General features: G+C 37.5%; 1 protein-coding gene across 6 annotated transcripts in view; it reads left to right on the top strand.

Annotated features, from left to right (window-relative positions):
- The window catches only part of TANK (TRAF family member associated NFKB activator), a 94,740-nt gene extending 83,437 nt beyond the window's left edge, over positions 1 to 11,303 (top strand). For 5 of the 6 annotated variants that reach the window (XM_077760997.1, XM_077760999.1, XM_077760996.1 and 2 more), the window contains 4 exons: positions 440 to 516; positions 957 to 1,072; positions 6,425 to 7,005; positions 10,480 to 11,303. In XM_077760997.1, coding sequence (XP_077617123.1) covers positions 440 to 516; positions 957 to 1,072; positions 6,425 to 7,005; positions 10,480 to 10,659 — 954 coding nt within the window. In that variant the 3' untranslated portion in view covers positions 10,660 to 11,303. Of the gene's footprint in view, positions 1 to 439; positions 517 to 956; positions 1,073 to 6,424; positions 7,006 to 10,479 lie in introns of those variants that run through there. The other variant, XM_077761000.1, reaches the window with a different exon arrangement.
- The last annotated feature ends 4,332 nt before the right edge of the window (positions 11,304 to 15,635 follow it).

Below are 15,635 nucleotides of genomic sequence, written 5' to 3'. Positions count from 1 at the left end.
GCAAAGAATCTATAACAAAATACAAAGACATTAATTTAAACCTATAGACCAATAATGGAAAAGAAGTAAACACACACACAACACAGATTTTTTTTTTTTGGTCTGGTATTTTTAGTTTCTGGTTATATCAGGTGCTTGGTGATCAGAGTAACAATTTTTCAATAAGTACTTGAATTTGAGGAAAGTTCTTGAATTGTTAGTACTGGAAATAGTAATTACAGAAGTTACCCAAAATATTTCTTGTCTCCATCCTATTTCTCTACTCCAGTTTTCCTTTTTCCCTGATGATTCTCATTTAAAGAAAAAAAAAATATGTATCTGTAAACTACCTAAATTTATGTTTCAATGAGAAAGATGAGTTTTCCTTGTATTTTCTGTTAACCCATTCTCATTTGAGTTTAGAAGCAATTTAAAGTGGTGATTATTTTGTATTTTTAAGGTAAGAAGACAAGAGGTTTCTTCTCCTAGAAAAGAAACTTCACCAAGGAGTCTTGGCATTCCTTTATTCCATGAAAGGTACTGATATTTCAATAGACCAAGTATTATGGCCACATTATGTTATATGGACAGATCTTAATGTAAATCTTATCAAAATAAGGAACATATTATTTTCTTCTATAAATAGATGTTTACTGAGAACAAAATTCCCTACATTGAAATTTCTAACGTGAGGATGAGACAGCTAGCAAAAGTGTGATTCATGAATAAGTAGATATGCTAGTCTCTGCTACATGTATGTATTAGAACTATTAACTTATTGCTTATTTTGTGCCTTTGTGCCTGGCTCCGCAAACAATAGAATAGTTCTTTGGGACATTTTCAAGGATTTTAAAATTAATTTTTAACTTTAACCTTTCAGTAATTATTTTGTGGTATATAAAATGATGCTATGTAAATTTAATGACAGTAGAAAATATTTAAAGATAAAGCCTTTATTTTAGAATATTCATTTTTAGGGCTTATCTAGAGAAGACTTTCCAGGATCTAAAAGAAGAATTTCATAGAATATGCATGCTAACAAAAGCACAAAAAGACCACTTAAGCAAACTTAATGTACCGGCCACTGCAACTGGTAAGGTTTGATTTAACACACAGTACTATTAATCTGATTGATTTCAATGTATTTCTTTTTGATTGTGAAAATGTTTCGAAATGCTCATTAAGTGCTAAGGATCTGCAATTTGCGCCTCCTACCACTTATAATGGGTAAGTGCTGTTTAAGTTCTGTACTGTATTACATTATCTAATGACTGGCTTTTTTCTCTCTTTATTGTGTGTGGAACTATGTAGAGTGAACTGAGTGATGTAATTACTAATCATCTTAATGAGAAGTCCCACCTTGCAAAGAGTACAAAATAAATATAAGAAATATCCCTCAAAGTTTTCAGTTGCTATTTGGGGGGTTAATTAAACATTAATTCACGTATTAGTAAGCAACCTTGAAGCTGCACTACCACATATAAGCTAAGTAAAATTATAACATCATGTTTGTTTTTAACTTCTGCTTGAAAGTTAATTGAACACTATGGATAGACTTTTATAATTTGGTTCAAGAAATAAACGTTTCATATTTCGTGAGGCTAGTCTTTTGGAGGTACAAAGTACAAATTTAGCATAAAATATACCTTAAAAGGAGCATCTGTTTTACACATGTGTTGCAGTGTGTTTTTTAAAGCCTCTACCCTTTCCTAAAACCCCAGACTGGTGTTTGCTTCAGCCGTTCCATATGAATAGCAAAATATCAGGGATTGAGTCTGGCTACCAAAAACTTCCATAAACAAAAGGAAGGCAAACTGATCATTTAAAATGGTAAATTCTCCTTTACTCTTGTGATTTGAGATATTCTGCATATGGATCCCAAGAGATATGATTTACAGTTTTCAGTCTGAAAGATGTTGCGGCAGTGCTAATGCCCCTTTAATTAAAGATCACTTTCCATCTCTTACAGCTCTTATATCTAGGCTATTTAGAAAACCTTTTACAGTGTAAATTCATTTTTTGCATACTACTACTGTTTTATTTTCAGAAAAGGTACACAACATGGTGGAGAAACAAAACAGTCTTTGAAGACAGACATAATTTATTTCTTCCCCTTCTTCCCCTCTAGCACCTCAGAAAGAATGCTAGTTCTTTCACCTTAGTTTTTGTCATATTCATGAGAAATTGATCTTTTGTGTAGGCTAAAGACACTAAGTACTTCTGAAGTAAAAGAATTATTTAAAATGTACTAGCTATAGAGATGTAGTACATAGAACTCATAAACAGGATTTTTTTAACATCAGCATCTTATCAAAACATTGTAATGGTGATATATTCATCGTTACACAGAGAGCCTACCCCATTATCAGTGGCTTAATACTTTGACCATTTTTAAATTGTGAAGGTCTAAATCTGAGTATGTATCTGTCAACTAGGACACTGAGTGTTTAGCTTCATTTTCTTCCCCACTAAAACTGCTTCCTAACGTTATTCTTATGTTTTATAGTAAATGTGACACAAGTAATAAGTACAACATTATTCTTGAAACGTTTTGGATCTGTTGTGCCATAGACTGCAGTGAAGTTTTGCTGGGTCCAGACAGAACCCAAAATATTAAATATTATTCTGGGAGTAGATCAAAAAGGGAAAGAAAGAAAAATGTTTTGGGAAAAGATGCCTATTCAGGCTTTTTAAGGGTGAACATTACGTTAAATAAGAATCTAAAGAAACTATTTTAAATGTAATTTGCATGATACATCTGGAAAGAGCATATTTAGCATTATTATCCCCATGTTATTCCGTGTTAAAATTTGACTTTTACCTTTAGATAAATATATAATTCATGAAAAATTCCTGAGTTAGTAGAATTGTACATTTCCTTTTTCTTTCTTCTTCTCACCCACTTATGGCAGTAGCCTTGAGAAGAGATTAAGATAAAATGTGTGTTTAAGCAAATGGGGCTTCATAAAAAGTGCTATTTGGTCCATAAAGGAGAGTCTTGTTTCAGGGAAGATCAAGAGAGTTGAATATAGGATTGCAAGTTACAAACAACCATCAGATCTTTTTCTCTTGTCAATATACAAGGTAATTAGACTAAAAAGTAGTCTAAATGGACAGCCTGTACTTAAAATTTAGAAACCTAAAAAATGTTTTTCATTTTGTTTTTTTCTTGCAAAAATAAGTGTTCTTCAAATAAATAAAATAGAAAAACAATTTGCCTCACCTGATCATATTTCTCAGGATGGTGTCAAGATGACAATTGCTTTTATGCACCTCATTTAAATCTTTTTTTTGATAGTAACTCATTGCTTGAACAGATTAATTCTGAAAATTATTTTAATAGTTATTAAATTATTTTAATGTGGCTGAGGTATGCCTGCTAGCTCTAAAAAAGAAAATATCGGCTTTATTATAGCTGTTTTGAGTTTCCCAGGTTTTGTTCAAAAGGGGGGTAGGTCAACTATTGGAAAAGAAAATCATTTGAGGGATTTTTCTGTGTGTGTGTGTGTGTGTGTGTGTATACATACACACACACACACATATATGTGTGTATATATATATATCACACATGTATACACATACAGTGTGTTTGTCTTCTAGGTCTTCTATGTGTATGTGTGTGTATATGTACATCATACAGCATGTTTGATTTAGCATAATGGTTCAGAGCACAGGCTCTAGAATTGGGTTGCCTGGGTTCCAGTGCCAGATATGCCACTCATTCATTAGCTATGTAGCCTTGAAAGTAACTGCTCCATGTCTCAGTTTCTTTGCAGATAAAGTGGGGATAATATAGTGCCTACCACGTGATAATTTGGGTATGAAATTAAGGCGCACAAAATGATTATAGTAGTGCATGACACATAGAAATGCTATTAATGTTAATAGTTGTCATTAGCAGCAGCAGATTCTTCATCGTTCTCCCCGTTCTTGTGAAGATTATGAAGATCATTTTGATAAGCATTTCTTCCTCGGGTGTTCTAGAATGTGGTTACCTCAGCAGTTGATTTTCCTAATTTGTTATCTGCAGTTAGCAAATGTAATCTGCAAAGAAAGTACCATTTCCTAGAATTTCCTGCTACTGCTAAGTCCACCATCAGGAAAAATGACTACTTGAGAGTTAGTCGACTTTAAGAAACCTCTTAAGGACAAAGGAATCCTGCCAAACAGCTGAGCTTGGTCGCAGTTAGCCCTAGTCACAGACAGATGATCTAGTGAATGTGGATTATTATCCTGGGCTCTCATGGGAACAAAATACAAATTCATTCAGAATACATTTATTGAGGGCATACTATGTGTCAGGCACTGGGCAGGGTACTGGGGCTAAGTGGGGAACAAAACATAGTTTAAGATCTTAAGCAACATACTTTAATGGGAAAAAGAATAGTATACTTGGAAATACAATGTAATGTGTAAGCCTCGGGGCACCCGTGAGCCATGCCTAACCCAGTCTTAAGGAGCCAGAGAGAACTGTCCAGAAAAATTAAGTCTACACTAAGAAACAAAGGATAAGTAAGACTGCGGTAAAGAGTAGTCAGAGAGGACACTTCAGGGCAGTCTGCACGGCATGTGCAAAGGCCTAAAGACAGGAGAGCCTGGCTGATTTGGAGAACTGTACAAGTTCATTATAGCTGGAATAAGAAGTGCAACAGTTGGGAAAGATGAGAGCATGGACAGGTGACGAAGGCCCAGTCATGAATAGTTTTATGACTTTTCTGAGGGATGAGGCTTTGGAGAGCCATGAAAATGTTCTATGAGGAAGATAACATGACCAGATTTATGCTTCAGAAAAGAAACAGGGAGCCATGTAGAGAATGGATTGGCTATGAGCTAAGTTTAAAGGCAGAGAAGCAGTTCAAAGGCTGTTGTAATAATCCAGTAAGATAAGGTGGTGTGTACTAAAAAGAGGCAGTAGGTGTGTAAGAAGGTAAACTTGAGGATTTGGTTGCAGTATACTGCAGTCATGTCCAAACAGAAAGTACCTTGTGTTGGAATGCACTGTGGCAAAAGACAGGAAGGTGTCGTGAGACTGCAAGGACCAGAAGGAAAGGAATTGGCGTTTGTTCAGTGCCTGCTAATCCGGACAGACACTGAGCAAGGTGCTCTTGTACCCTGTCTGCTTGAATCGGCATCCTTGGGAAAGTCTCCTTTTGTGAAGATACAACTTCTCTGATGACTACCTTTTTAAAGTGCTGATGTCTTTTTTAATCTCTACCTTCTGTCCGCTTAATGAAAATCACACATTACCAATCTCCAACCTACTGTCTTCTTAGGTAAGATTGTGGAGCATAATTTAGCTTTTTCTCCTGTCTCAGGATCATCAGCATAAGAGAATGCTTTGATCATTGTGTTTTTGCATGAGAAATGTAGCCCTTATTGGCCCTACACCAGACTGTAGTGTTTTCTGAGTTCTTATATCTGCTATTTTGTTTTTCTTGTCTCCTCTCATGCTTTCAGCTCTTGTTGATATCTATATCTGTCTTCAACAACTCCTATCCCTACCTTTTAATTTGCTGCTTCTAACCAGCTCTGAGCTAAGGGAAATATCATCAAGCTTGTTAGAATAAATCTAAAATGAGAGTAAGAGCAAAATACATATATCTGTGGGCCTTTTGGCTCTAATTCTGACTCCTCAGAAGCTCTGTTTACTTACTTTCTAGCTTTTGCCTGTGTCCTAGAGAGCTGGATTTGTTCTGGAGAGCTGAATTTGTTGGATGAGCAGCTTCCAGATAAATGAGCTTCAGAGCCATGGTATCTACCTGATATCCACCTGCTATCTTAATAGGCATATATATATATACATACACATATACATATACACACACATATGTGTAGTTGGAGAGTTATATATTCATACACAGTTTTCTGAACATGCATCCCAAAATTTCATCCTTCTTTTGCCTCTGCTGTCTTCTTTTTCCCCAACCCCCACTACTACCACTCCCTCACATGGATTATTGAGAATACCCAATGGCTAAATTGATTGGTGATATATTTTGTGACACAGTGATATTAGGGGTAATAAATGGCCGAATTCATGTAGATTCTTAACCTGTATAATGTCATATATGCCTAGTAAGGATTTTCCTTTTTAACAACTTATTTGTCTAAGCAAGCTCACAGTTGTAGCTTCCATTACTGACAAAATGTTTAAATGTATACACTACAAGCAAATGTTTTTTAAGCATAGAGCAGTATAACTGTGAACAAGATGCAAAGCTTACAGAAAAGACCTAGGAAAAGACAAAGTAGTTTCACTGCGACTAATAAGCTACGTTCCAGTTCACCCACTGGAGACTGCTGATATTCTTGTGGAAGGTGGTAGCAAGGGTAAAAAGTACCAGTTGTCTTCAGTTGCTATAAAAACGAATCAAAAAAATAACATTCATCATTTTTAAGAATGATTGGAACGCAACCATTTCCTTCTGTGTTCTTTTCCCTGCAGAAGCACAGTGCTCTCTTCCTGTACAGTGTACGGATAAAACAGATAAACAAGAAGCGCTGTTTAAGCCTCAGGCTAAAGATGATATAAATAGAGGTGCACCATGCATCACATCTGTCACACCGAGAGGCCTGGGCCGAGATGAGGAAGATACCTCTTTCGAATCACTTTCTAAATTCAATGTCAAGTTTCCACCTATGGACAATGACTCTACTTTCTTACATAGCACTCCAGAAAGACCAAACATCCTTGGTCCTGCCACATCTGAGGCTGTGTGCCAGGATAAATTTAATATGGAGTTCAGAGACAACCCGGGAAACTTTGTTAAAACAGAAGAAACTTTATTTGAAATTCAGGGAATTGACCCCATAGCATCAGCTATACAAAACCTTAAAACAACTGACAAAACAAAACCCTCCAATCTTGTAAACAGTTGTATCAGGACAACTCTGGATAGAGCTACGTGTCTGCCACCTGGAAACCATAACGCATTATATGTAAATACATTACCACTTCAGGACCCATCTGATGCACCTTTTCCTTCACTTGATTCCCCGGGAAAAGCTATCCGAGGACCACAGCAGGTAACTGTTTTGCATTAACAAATATATTATGCGTGAACACATATTTTACCATACGTGCACAGATTTGCATCTTTTTTAGGTTATCAGATATTCCTTTTAAACTGATGACTGGTTAAAGTTAAGGCTTTTAATAAAAAGCCCAAGCCCTATAATAAATGACATGAAATTATAGAAGATAGTCGTCTTCTATGGTACAGCTCTATTATAAAGTACCTTCAAATTTAGGGAACATTTGAAAATACATGTCAACTTTATCCATACCTAGTATGTATCACTTTCTTAGTCCTTATTCAAAGCTTTTTACTCAGCATCAGTGTTACAATAGGATTCTTTGTTAGAATTCATACTGTGAAACAAATGACATTTTTTATTACAAAGTTTGTGTATGTCATACTCATCTTTACAAGAATGCATGGTTTTCATAAGTAAATAATTGCATTGCATATTATTATTTATCAAAATAAGTGAACGGTCTTTCATCTAATACCTCCATTACATTCTCGGTTATACAGTACGCAGATCTGTAGGGTTTCGTTTTGGTTTCTAATCTGGCAATGAACATGCAGCCTAATATATTTTTTAAATGGCCTCTGCATATGTATGATTTTAATCAAACACTTCAATGATTTTAAACCTCTCAGCCCCCCTAGTCTACTACTACCTTCCCGTTTAATTCAGGTTCTATCAGAGAATGGTGCTTTTAGTTGTTGTTTTTTTTTTTTAAATTTAATGCCTGAAGGCAAATGAAAAATATATCATTGTTAGAATAAGCAGAAGCCTGTGAAAATACTGACGTGTAAATATCTATATAACTTGCAAACATTGGTTTAATTTCTCTTTGCCTTGAGATACTTATTTTTAAAAATCCCACAACTTGATGAATACCTTTTGGCCTTCTAAGTGCTGGTGTAGGTTACAGACTTTTAGATCAGCATACAAAGGAGGCAGTAGTCAAGCTGTGGCATATTTTAGTAGTGGGGGAAACTAGGCATCTCTGACAATCAGCTTTAATTATAAACTCACTTATGTTCTACACTGTGCCTTGTTTGACTCCATAGTCTCAGTTATAGTTACTACTAAGTGAAACAAATTAAACAATTTCATTTATTACAAGTAGAATTCCTGTGGAGCTGTGAAGTACATCAGTTCTAATGCTTGTTACTTTTTTCTCCATTATATCTCTTGCTTGTTCTTTTACTAGTTAGTCTGTGTGCATTCATGTTTCAGTAGATGGCACCCTGCATTGTGCATTTGCTTTCTATGCTACAGCAAGAGAAACAGCTGGTATGTGATTACAACTTGATGGAAAAGTATTCAGCTTAAAAAATGCAGGAGAATTGGTGTTGAGCTGTCACAAGACATGGGGCATAAGGTTAGATAATTGATATTTTGGCAGAAAAGGCAAAGAGATTAGTTTGTTTTGAAGGCCATGTTGCAGTTTAGGATTGAAAGAATATTTCTTAATTTTTAAAAAACATTTTGCTATTTTATTTATATTAATAAAACTAGTATCATAAATACAAAATTCTTAAATTGTTGGTAATGAGAAAGAGAAGTGAAAATTTGGGGTATCACGTTTCAGATTTTTATTTTGTATCAGTTACCACTACTTAACACCTTTTTATACATTCAGCTATCATAACAAAGCCTAAAGTTAAAATATATCTGCGTATTTTTGCTCTATGTGATTTTATTTTCTTCCTACTTTGGCTGAGTCAGTGAGTGGGGTCCCAACTGAATTCTCTGAAAAGGGCAAATCTAAACTAATAACTCCTAATAGAGAAGGATTAAGTGTGGACTTTGAAGATAAACTGGCAATAGAAGATTGGCTCACCAAGTTTGGAAGCTAAATTGCTTCTAAGTCTATTTCTTACTCTTTATAGATCTTAATAAGAATCATCTTTATTTGTAAACAATCTTTTATTTATATCCATATCAATTTCCCATTAAAGAGATGCATATTAATTCTTTGTGCTTTTTGTTTAAACTGCAAATAGTAAAATTTAAATCTGGCTAACTCTAACTTATTTTGGCTTATATATTCACATTTATTACCAACTGCTTTTTAATCATAGCTTTTCTAAGGAAAATTATCTTACCACAGATTTTAAAATAAACATTTTAAATATTACTATTTTTTGTGATAAAATTGTCACTTCTTAAAAAAACAGTTGAGTCAATGTTATCATAAGCCCTCTGTTCTGATATTTGAACGTATCTCGGACTAGACAGACTTTGTATATTTACACCAACTGTACACAGCTGTCCAGTAAAATGTTTATAAGAAGACAGTGATGTCGTGAAACTTAAATGCTTCAATTAGTAATACACTGTTTATTGGAAATGATTGGTTAACTAGAATGAAAGAGATTGGTTAAGGGAATGAAAACTAACACTGTATCAAGTGTTGGACTAGGCTGTTCCTTTAAAAACATATTAGTAATAGGAGCCCAAAAGAGTCTCTTTAAATTCACTTTGAGGTGATTTCCCTCAGAGTATCAGAAATTAACTGTGTCATAGGTAATTTACCTATGTCAAGGTATACCAGAAAGCAAATTATAATAATAATTTGGTATACAGTATCTCAGGAAAATCAGATATTCCAATCAACAAATATTTATTGAGCACCTATTATTGATCTAAATGCTTTTTCTTGCCCTGCTAGATATTTTTTTAGAAAGAAGAAATGCAGTATTTTCACAGTATTTATGTGCTGCTTACATTGGAGGTAGTTCTGTTGAATTGTGATTTTTCCATAATTCTTTAATTTTGCAACTATTGACAAATTCAGTCACAAGAAAGGAGAAAGAAGGCAAAACTATGCACTATTTGCAGGAGCAAAGTAAGTCAAAAGAATGCATCCCATGTTAGATTTTTTTGAATGATTAAATATTTGAGGTTTCAAAAAACAACTGATCGGTACAATTTGTTTAGTATTTAAAAATTTTCGCTTTGAAAACCAAAACAACACTTATTCCTATATGTTTTATTCATTGTGTATTTGCTTATAAATAGTGAAATATAAATTGCTCTTGATCAAAATGCTTGCATACACACATCATGTCTACTGCATTTTGTATTAATGAGAGCCCTATAACTTAAGGTTTCTGTTGTAAAATAGAAATGATAGAATTTCATTTTTAAAAAGTCTTAATTATTGACTGTTGTTCCAAAACTACTGTTATGATAATGAGTTTTAAAATTTGCTGCTGGTAAAACTGGATAATTTTTAAATATGTGAAGATAAAGTAACTGTGTGTATCTTAAGTGACTCTTAATTAAAGTTTAGCTGGGCCCTTAATGAAAAGAGAATTGAGTTAGGTCTTCATGCTAACTCTGTAGAAAGGTAATTTGCTTTCATATAAAGGAATTTTGTATTTATGCACATAACCCACTCAGAAAATTTGAACTTGAAATGTATTGTAAGTTGATTTTACCTACAAATAACAAGATGTTTTTGTTTGTCTCCTGTAGCCTGTTTGGAAGCCCTTTCCTAATCAAGACAGTGATTTATCGTCGGTACTAAGTGGCACAGGCTCAGAACTGCATATACCTCGAGTATGTGAATTCTGTCAAGCAGTTTTCCCACCATCCATTACATCCAGGGGGGATTTCCTCCGGCATCTTAATTCACACTTTAATGGGGAGACTTAAGATGCATTTGAAAACAGTTCTGTGTGATGATTCTATGTGATCATCAAGTTCTGTGTGATGATCTTGGGTTTGTAATACTATAAATACTTGATTTGAAAACTTAGTTCAAGATTGTTCATTGAAAAATAGCTATGTCACAGCTATTTGAATTTCTTCCTAAAAATTGTAACTTTCTTTTATTATCTTTTATAAATCATTCTGTACAAAACTGTAATTCATTGTATTCATGTTTACAGTGTTTATTACCTTAATTTATGTTTGTTTTAAATATCTAAGCTTATTGCTTGGATTTCTAGTTCAGTCTATTGAATTTGGCGATGTCAAATGTTTATAGGGTGTTTCACTTAAAATTAGATTATTTATACTATAGATGACTTTTTTAAATAAACCTGTAATACAGAACAGCAGACAACATAAATGTCTAAGTAAATACCAAACCTAAGACATTTGTTGCCCAGTGATAATATCACTGGTAGGATTATTTAAACACTTTAGTTTTTTTTAAAATAATATATGTAGTTTTAAATCTTACTATGTGTATAGCTACATGATGAAATGAGTTAAATATTTAAAAGTTACTTATGTCATGATCATTAAATGTGTTCTCTGTTCCTGAGCAAAAGAAAATAAAGGAATAAATGACATTTGGGGGAAGTTCATAACATTCATGTTTTCTAATGATAGAATGATGATATCAGCTCTGGTGACATTTAATTACAAGTAGTCGATCGCTGAATTTAAAAATTATCTTTCAAACAAAACTTACTAAAGAAACCTATTTGTATTTACTGGGAGCAAATCTAAAACCCTGTTAGAACTATCCACATTTATTGATTCATATTAGAAATGTTTACATTATTGTTGAGAAATTTGTTATTCATTGTCAGCAGCCTGATTGATGGCCACTGGAAAACATTTGAGAGAAAGGCTACCAAATCAGAATGCTGCAAAATTTTGTTTAAAATGAGACTTCTCTTTCATTTTTCTTCCCTATGATGCTTGGTTTTTATGTTTCCCTTTGCCCTCAAATTTTTTAAATGAGGCATGGCTTCTGTTTTGTAAAGTGAACATTGATTTGCAACTCTCAAAACAGAAATTTAAGCCTTCTTTGGAAGAAGTGTTTTTAAAAATTGGAAGGTTTTAGGATGGGAGAATTTGAGAGGCCTCTGTACCACAGTGAGGAAGGAGCCTTAACTCATGGAAGCATGAGAACGGTGCCCCGACTTCTCAGGGTGCCAAGCACGTCATGTTGACATCTTCCTCACCAAGGTGACATAGCGATTATTAGGTATTCACTGTGAACAGTTCTGAGTCGTGTACATCTTTTCCTCCATTGCCACTGGGGCTGAATGGAAATACCTAGACAATTACCCAGGTCTCTTCCCTACCTCCCACCCACTCAGGATCCCCTCTCACTCACTTCACTCTTTCTCACTTCTCTCTCTCTCTCTCTCTCTCTCTCACACACACACACACACACACACACACAATTAAAAATAAAAACTTCTCAGCCTGTACCAGCCAAAATATACCACTGTACCTATCTTGTTAACGGGGATTCTTTTTCCTTCTTCTTTTCTAGAAGAGTCCCTCTCACACAGTTGACATCTACTAGCCTGCCGACAACCAAAGGAAATTATAGCCCACAAAGTGACTCGAATTAAAGTGTTACCACGGACTCCTCTCCAGTCCCCCCCTTTTCCCACCTCCACCACTGTTAGTAAGAGCGGGGAAACTCTCCTCTGCTTTGGGGTTCCAGGGCTCCAACTTCCGAGGGACAAAGGCCCTCTTGGGCCACAGGAAATGCAGCCTGGAGAGCAAGCTCAGCCCCGCACCGCACGGGTGGCGCTGGCTGCAGCTCGCATAGGTGGAGTGGGCACCCGCCAGGTCTCTCCCTCTGTCTCTTATTACGGAGTCGTGCAGGGGCCGCATCTTGGCATCTGCTAAGCGTGGCCGGGTAAGAACAGCTCCCAGGTAAAAAAGCTGCACACACGAAACGCTGAGTCTGANGCAGCTCTCCCTGGAGGCTGAGGCTGGTGCCAGCGGGGACATCTGCTTTCTTACACTCCAGCCTGGCTCACCCCGCCCCCTCAGCCCGGGTTGCGTGGTTATTTTACCAACACGGAGGGAGGGAGAGCTCGAGGAGGTAGAAAAGGGGTGGATGGAAGCTCAGGAGATGTTCTTCCCACTCCCCCACCACGTCCCCTCCTTTTTTTTTTTTTTTTCAAATCTTTTAACCTTCAAGGTAAAGACTTTATAAATATGAGACGATAAACGCGTCCGCTGGCTCCCAGGCCCGCCTTCTGCTCGCGGGGCTCTCGGGTGCGGGGCCTCGTCCTTCGCCCCATCCCCCCCGGAGTCGGGCCGGTTTGGGCGGCTGGGCCGGGCGCAGGGGCCGGCCTGGTGCGCTCCGCCTGTGGCGCCTTCTCTGCCGCGCTGCTGCCTCGACAGCTGCTTGTAGCTCCAGTAATTAGACTGTCAGTGCTTGTTAGAGGAGAGCGGGGAGAACACGCTCCTGACAGCAGATTCCGAGACTCCCCAGTTTGTTAATTTCTAAAAGATCTTTAAAGCATTAATTGAGGTCTCCCCAACTCTCCCCTCCCGTCCCTCTCCCCAACTCCACCCTTCCCAAAAATATCTTCAGGAGAATTCTCTCCCCGTGGAAGCAGTGTTTCCCGCAAAGCTGCGGGGCCGCCCCCGACACACGCACGTACACCCTGTTTTACATATACGCATATATGCGCACACGTATACGCTCGAGGTGAACTCCGCGGAGGCCTGGTCCAAATAGGAACGAGGATTGCATTGATGATAATAAATAAATAAATAAATAAATAAATAAATAGGGGGGTGGGGAGGGAAGCAGAAGTCGGGAAGAAAAGAGAAAAGCAGCAGGCTGATTACGAGGTGTCAAAACTGCCAGGAGCAAGAAGGTGATAGCAATCAGGGGTGAGAAGAGTGCGGCATTCGTGCGGGGCAACTAATTATCCGTCTCATTTGAGAAGAGCAGCATTTGAGGCAGCAGCGTTCGCCTGCTGAACGGTGACAGATTGGCGCGGAGGAGAGGGGAGGTGTTANGCTCTCGCGCCCGCCTCGTGGGGAAGAGGCCGAGGAGCCTGCCTTCTCCCGCCCGCGTGCTTCCTGCTGGTGGATTGAACGCGCTGGGCAGCGAGTGGGAACCCAAATGAACTTACGAAGGGCAAGCAAGGGCCAGGAGGGGCAGACGGGACTGGGGGGAGAGTCGAGACCGGAAAGGCGAAGACAGCCCCAGGACAAGGTGCAGATCGGACCGCAGGTCCCAGGCAGTCGCCACCCCTAAAGGCCTCTGGCGGCCGCAGCCGGCTCCCGGGCAGCGGCCGAGAGCGAGGGCCCGGCACCTTCCGTGCCCCACCAAGCCCGAACAGCGCACACAACTTCATCAGAGTGAGGAGGACAAATAAAGGACATTAACATTAGTTGTGTTTCCTAGGCATGACCTCCTGACCCCCAAACTAGACTGGATCCCCCGAGACACACCAGAAAACTGTTGCTGGTGACAGAGAGCCTTTGAAACTCGGCCACCCCACCTTCTGCCGCAGAGCCTGGGAGGCTAGAGGGGACCGGGGCATTTCCGGAAGGACGGGTCTCTGCGCGGTCGCTCCTGTCAGTGCTCTGACCTGAGCGACTTTGGCCTCTGGACCGAGAATCCACCAGAACTGGGGTCTGCTGGAAAGGTCTATACCTGTTGAGGCAGGCAGGCCTGGGACCTGAGGTTTTGACACAATTTCCTCTTACTTTTTGAGTTTAAAAGCTGGTTGTTGAGCTTGAAGCTTTTGCTTAATATACATTTTTACCCATACCCAACATTTTTATATTTACATATGTATTAAAACATTGAAACACCGACGTTCATGTGCCTTGAGAGGGTTAAAAGAAACAGAGCTTCAGAGAACTGGTAGGAATTTGGACTGAATGAGAATGCAATTCCTTCCAACGAGTGAGCGTGAGAGTGAGTTTCGTGCTATTTAGCTGAGCAGGTGTCTAAATTAACATCATAAAACTTCCTTCCCCCAAAACATAGATGGAAAAGGAAAGCCCCTGAAAGATAATCCAGCCGTTATAATTTTTTTATTCTGCTGACCTTTACCCTTGCATTAATTTACACACCCAGCTGTCCGTTTAAAAAAGATCAATTTAAAACGTGAAGGTTTGATATAGCTGTCATGTATACATGAGAGTTTCATTTATATTGTCCCCTCTACACTTCTCTGCTTGTAACGGTTCATAATAAAAGTACAACATGAAAAAATAAAATAAAAATGACTTGAGTAAATTTTGCTATTTTATATCATCATCATTGACGTAGTCATATGAAAACGTACACAAACACAAAGCGAATCATTTTTCCTTTTAGAAGGAACCCAGGCGTACCAATACAATAGCTGAATGCAAAATTGTTGGGATCTACTAAAATCATAGAGAATGTTTAAAAGTTTCAAAATTGAGAATTCTTAAAAGAGTTACATCGAGAATTTTGTGTAAATAATGTTGGTTTCATTTTCTTGAGTTTTGTTTTTTTGTTTTGTTTTGTTGGTTGGTTTCTCCTCCCTGGAAAACCACTGAGCAGCACTCTCTACACTTAGTGCAACAGACTTTTTAGTGCTAACGTATTATCTGGCATTTGGAAACTCCCTAGCATCTGAATCTATTAAAATACCTCACAGAAAAAAAATTAACTTTACATTTATTAATGTAAATTTGGAGGTTCAGATGCTTCAGCAGCATCCAAATTAATCAACTCATTATCTATTCATCAGTCTTTTCTTCATTAACCAATTCTATAGAACCAAAACCTCTCTCCCTGGAGTGGTAAACCGATAGAGTTCAAATACATTTAGTTCAGTTCTGTGTTGCGTTTTTTTATTTCTAGTACCTAATCCAATTCTTTACCTTCCAATGTCTTGGTTGGCATGGCTTTAATGCAATTTCTTCTCAGT

This window comes from Crocuta crocuta, unplaced genomic scaffold (genome assembly GCF_008692635.1).
Source record: "Crocuta crocuta isolate KB4526 unplaced genomic scaffold, BGI_CrCroc_1.0 scaffold153, whole genome shotgun sequence".
Classification (NCBI taxonomy): Eukaryota; Metazoa; Chordata; class Mammalia; order Carnivora; family Hyaenidae; genus Crocuta; species Crocuta crocuta.
The sequence above is the reverse complement of the archived record's forward strand: the minus strand, read 5'-3'. Positions and strand labels throughout refer to the sequence as shown.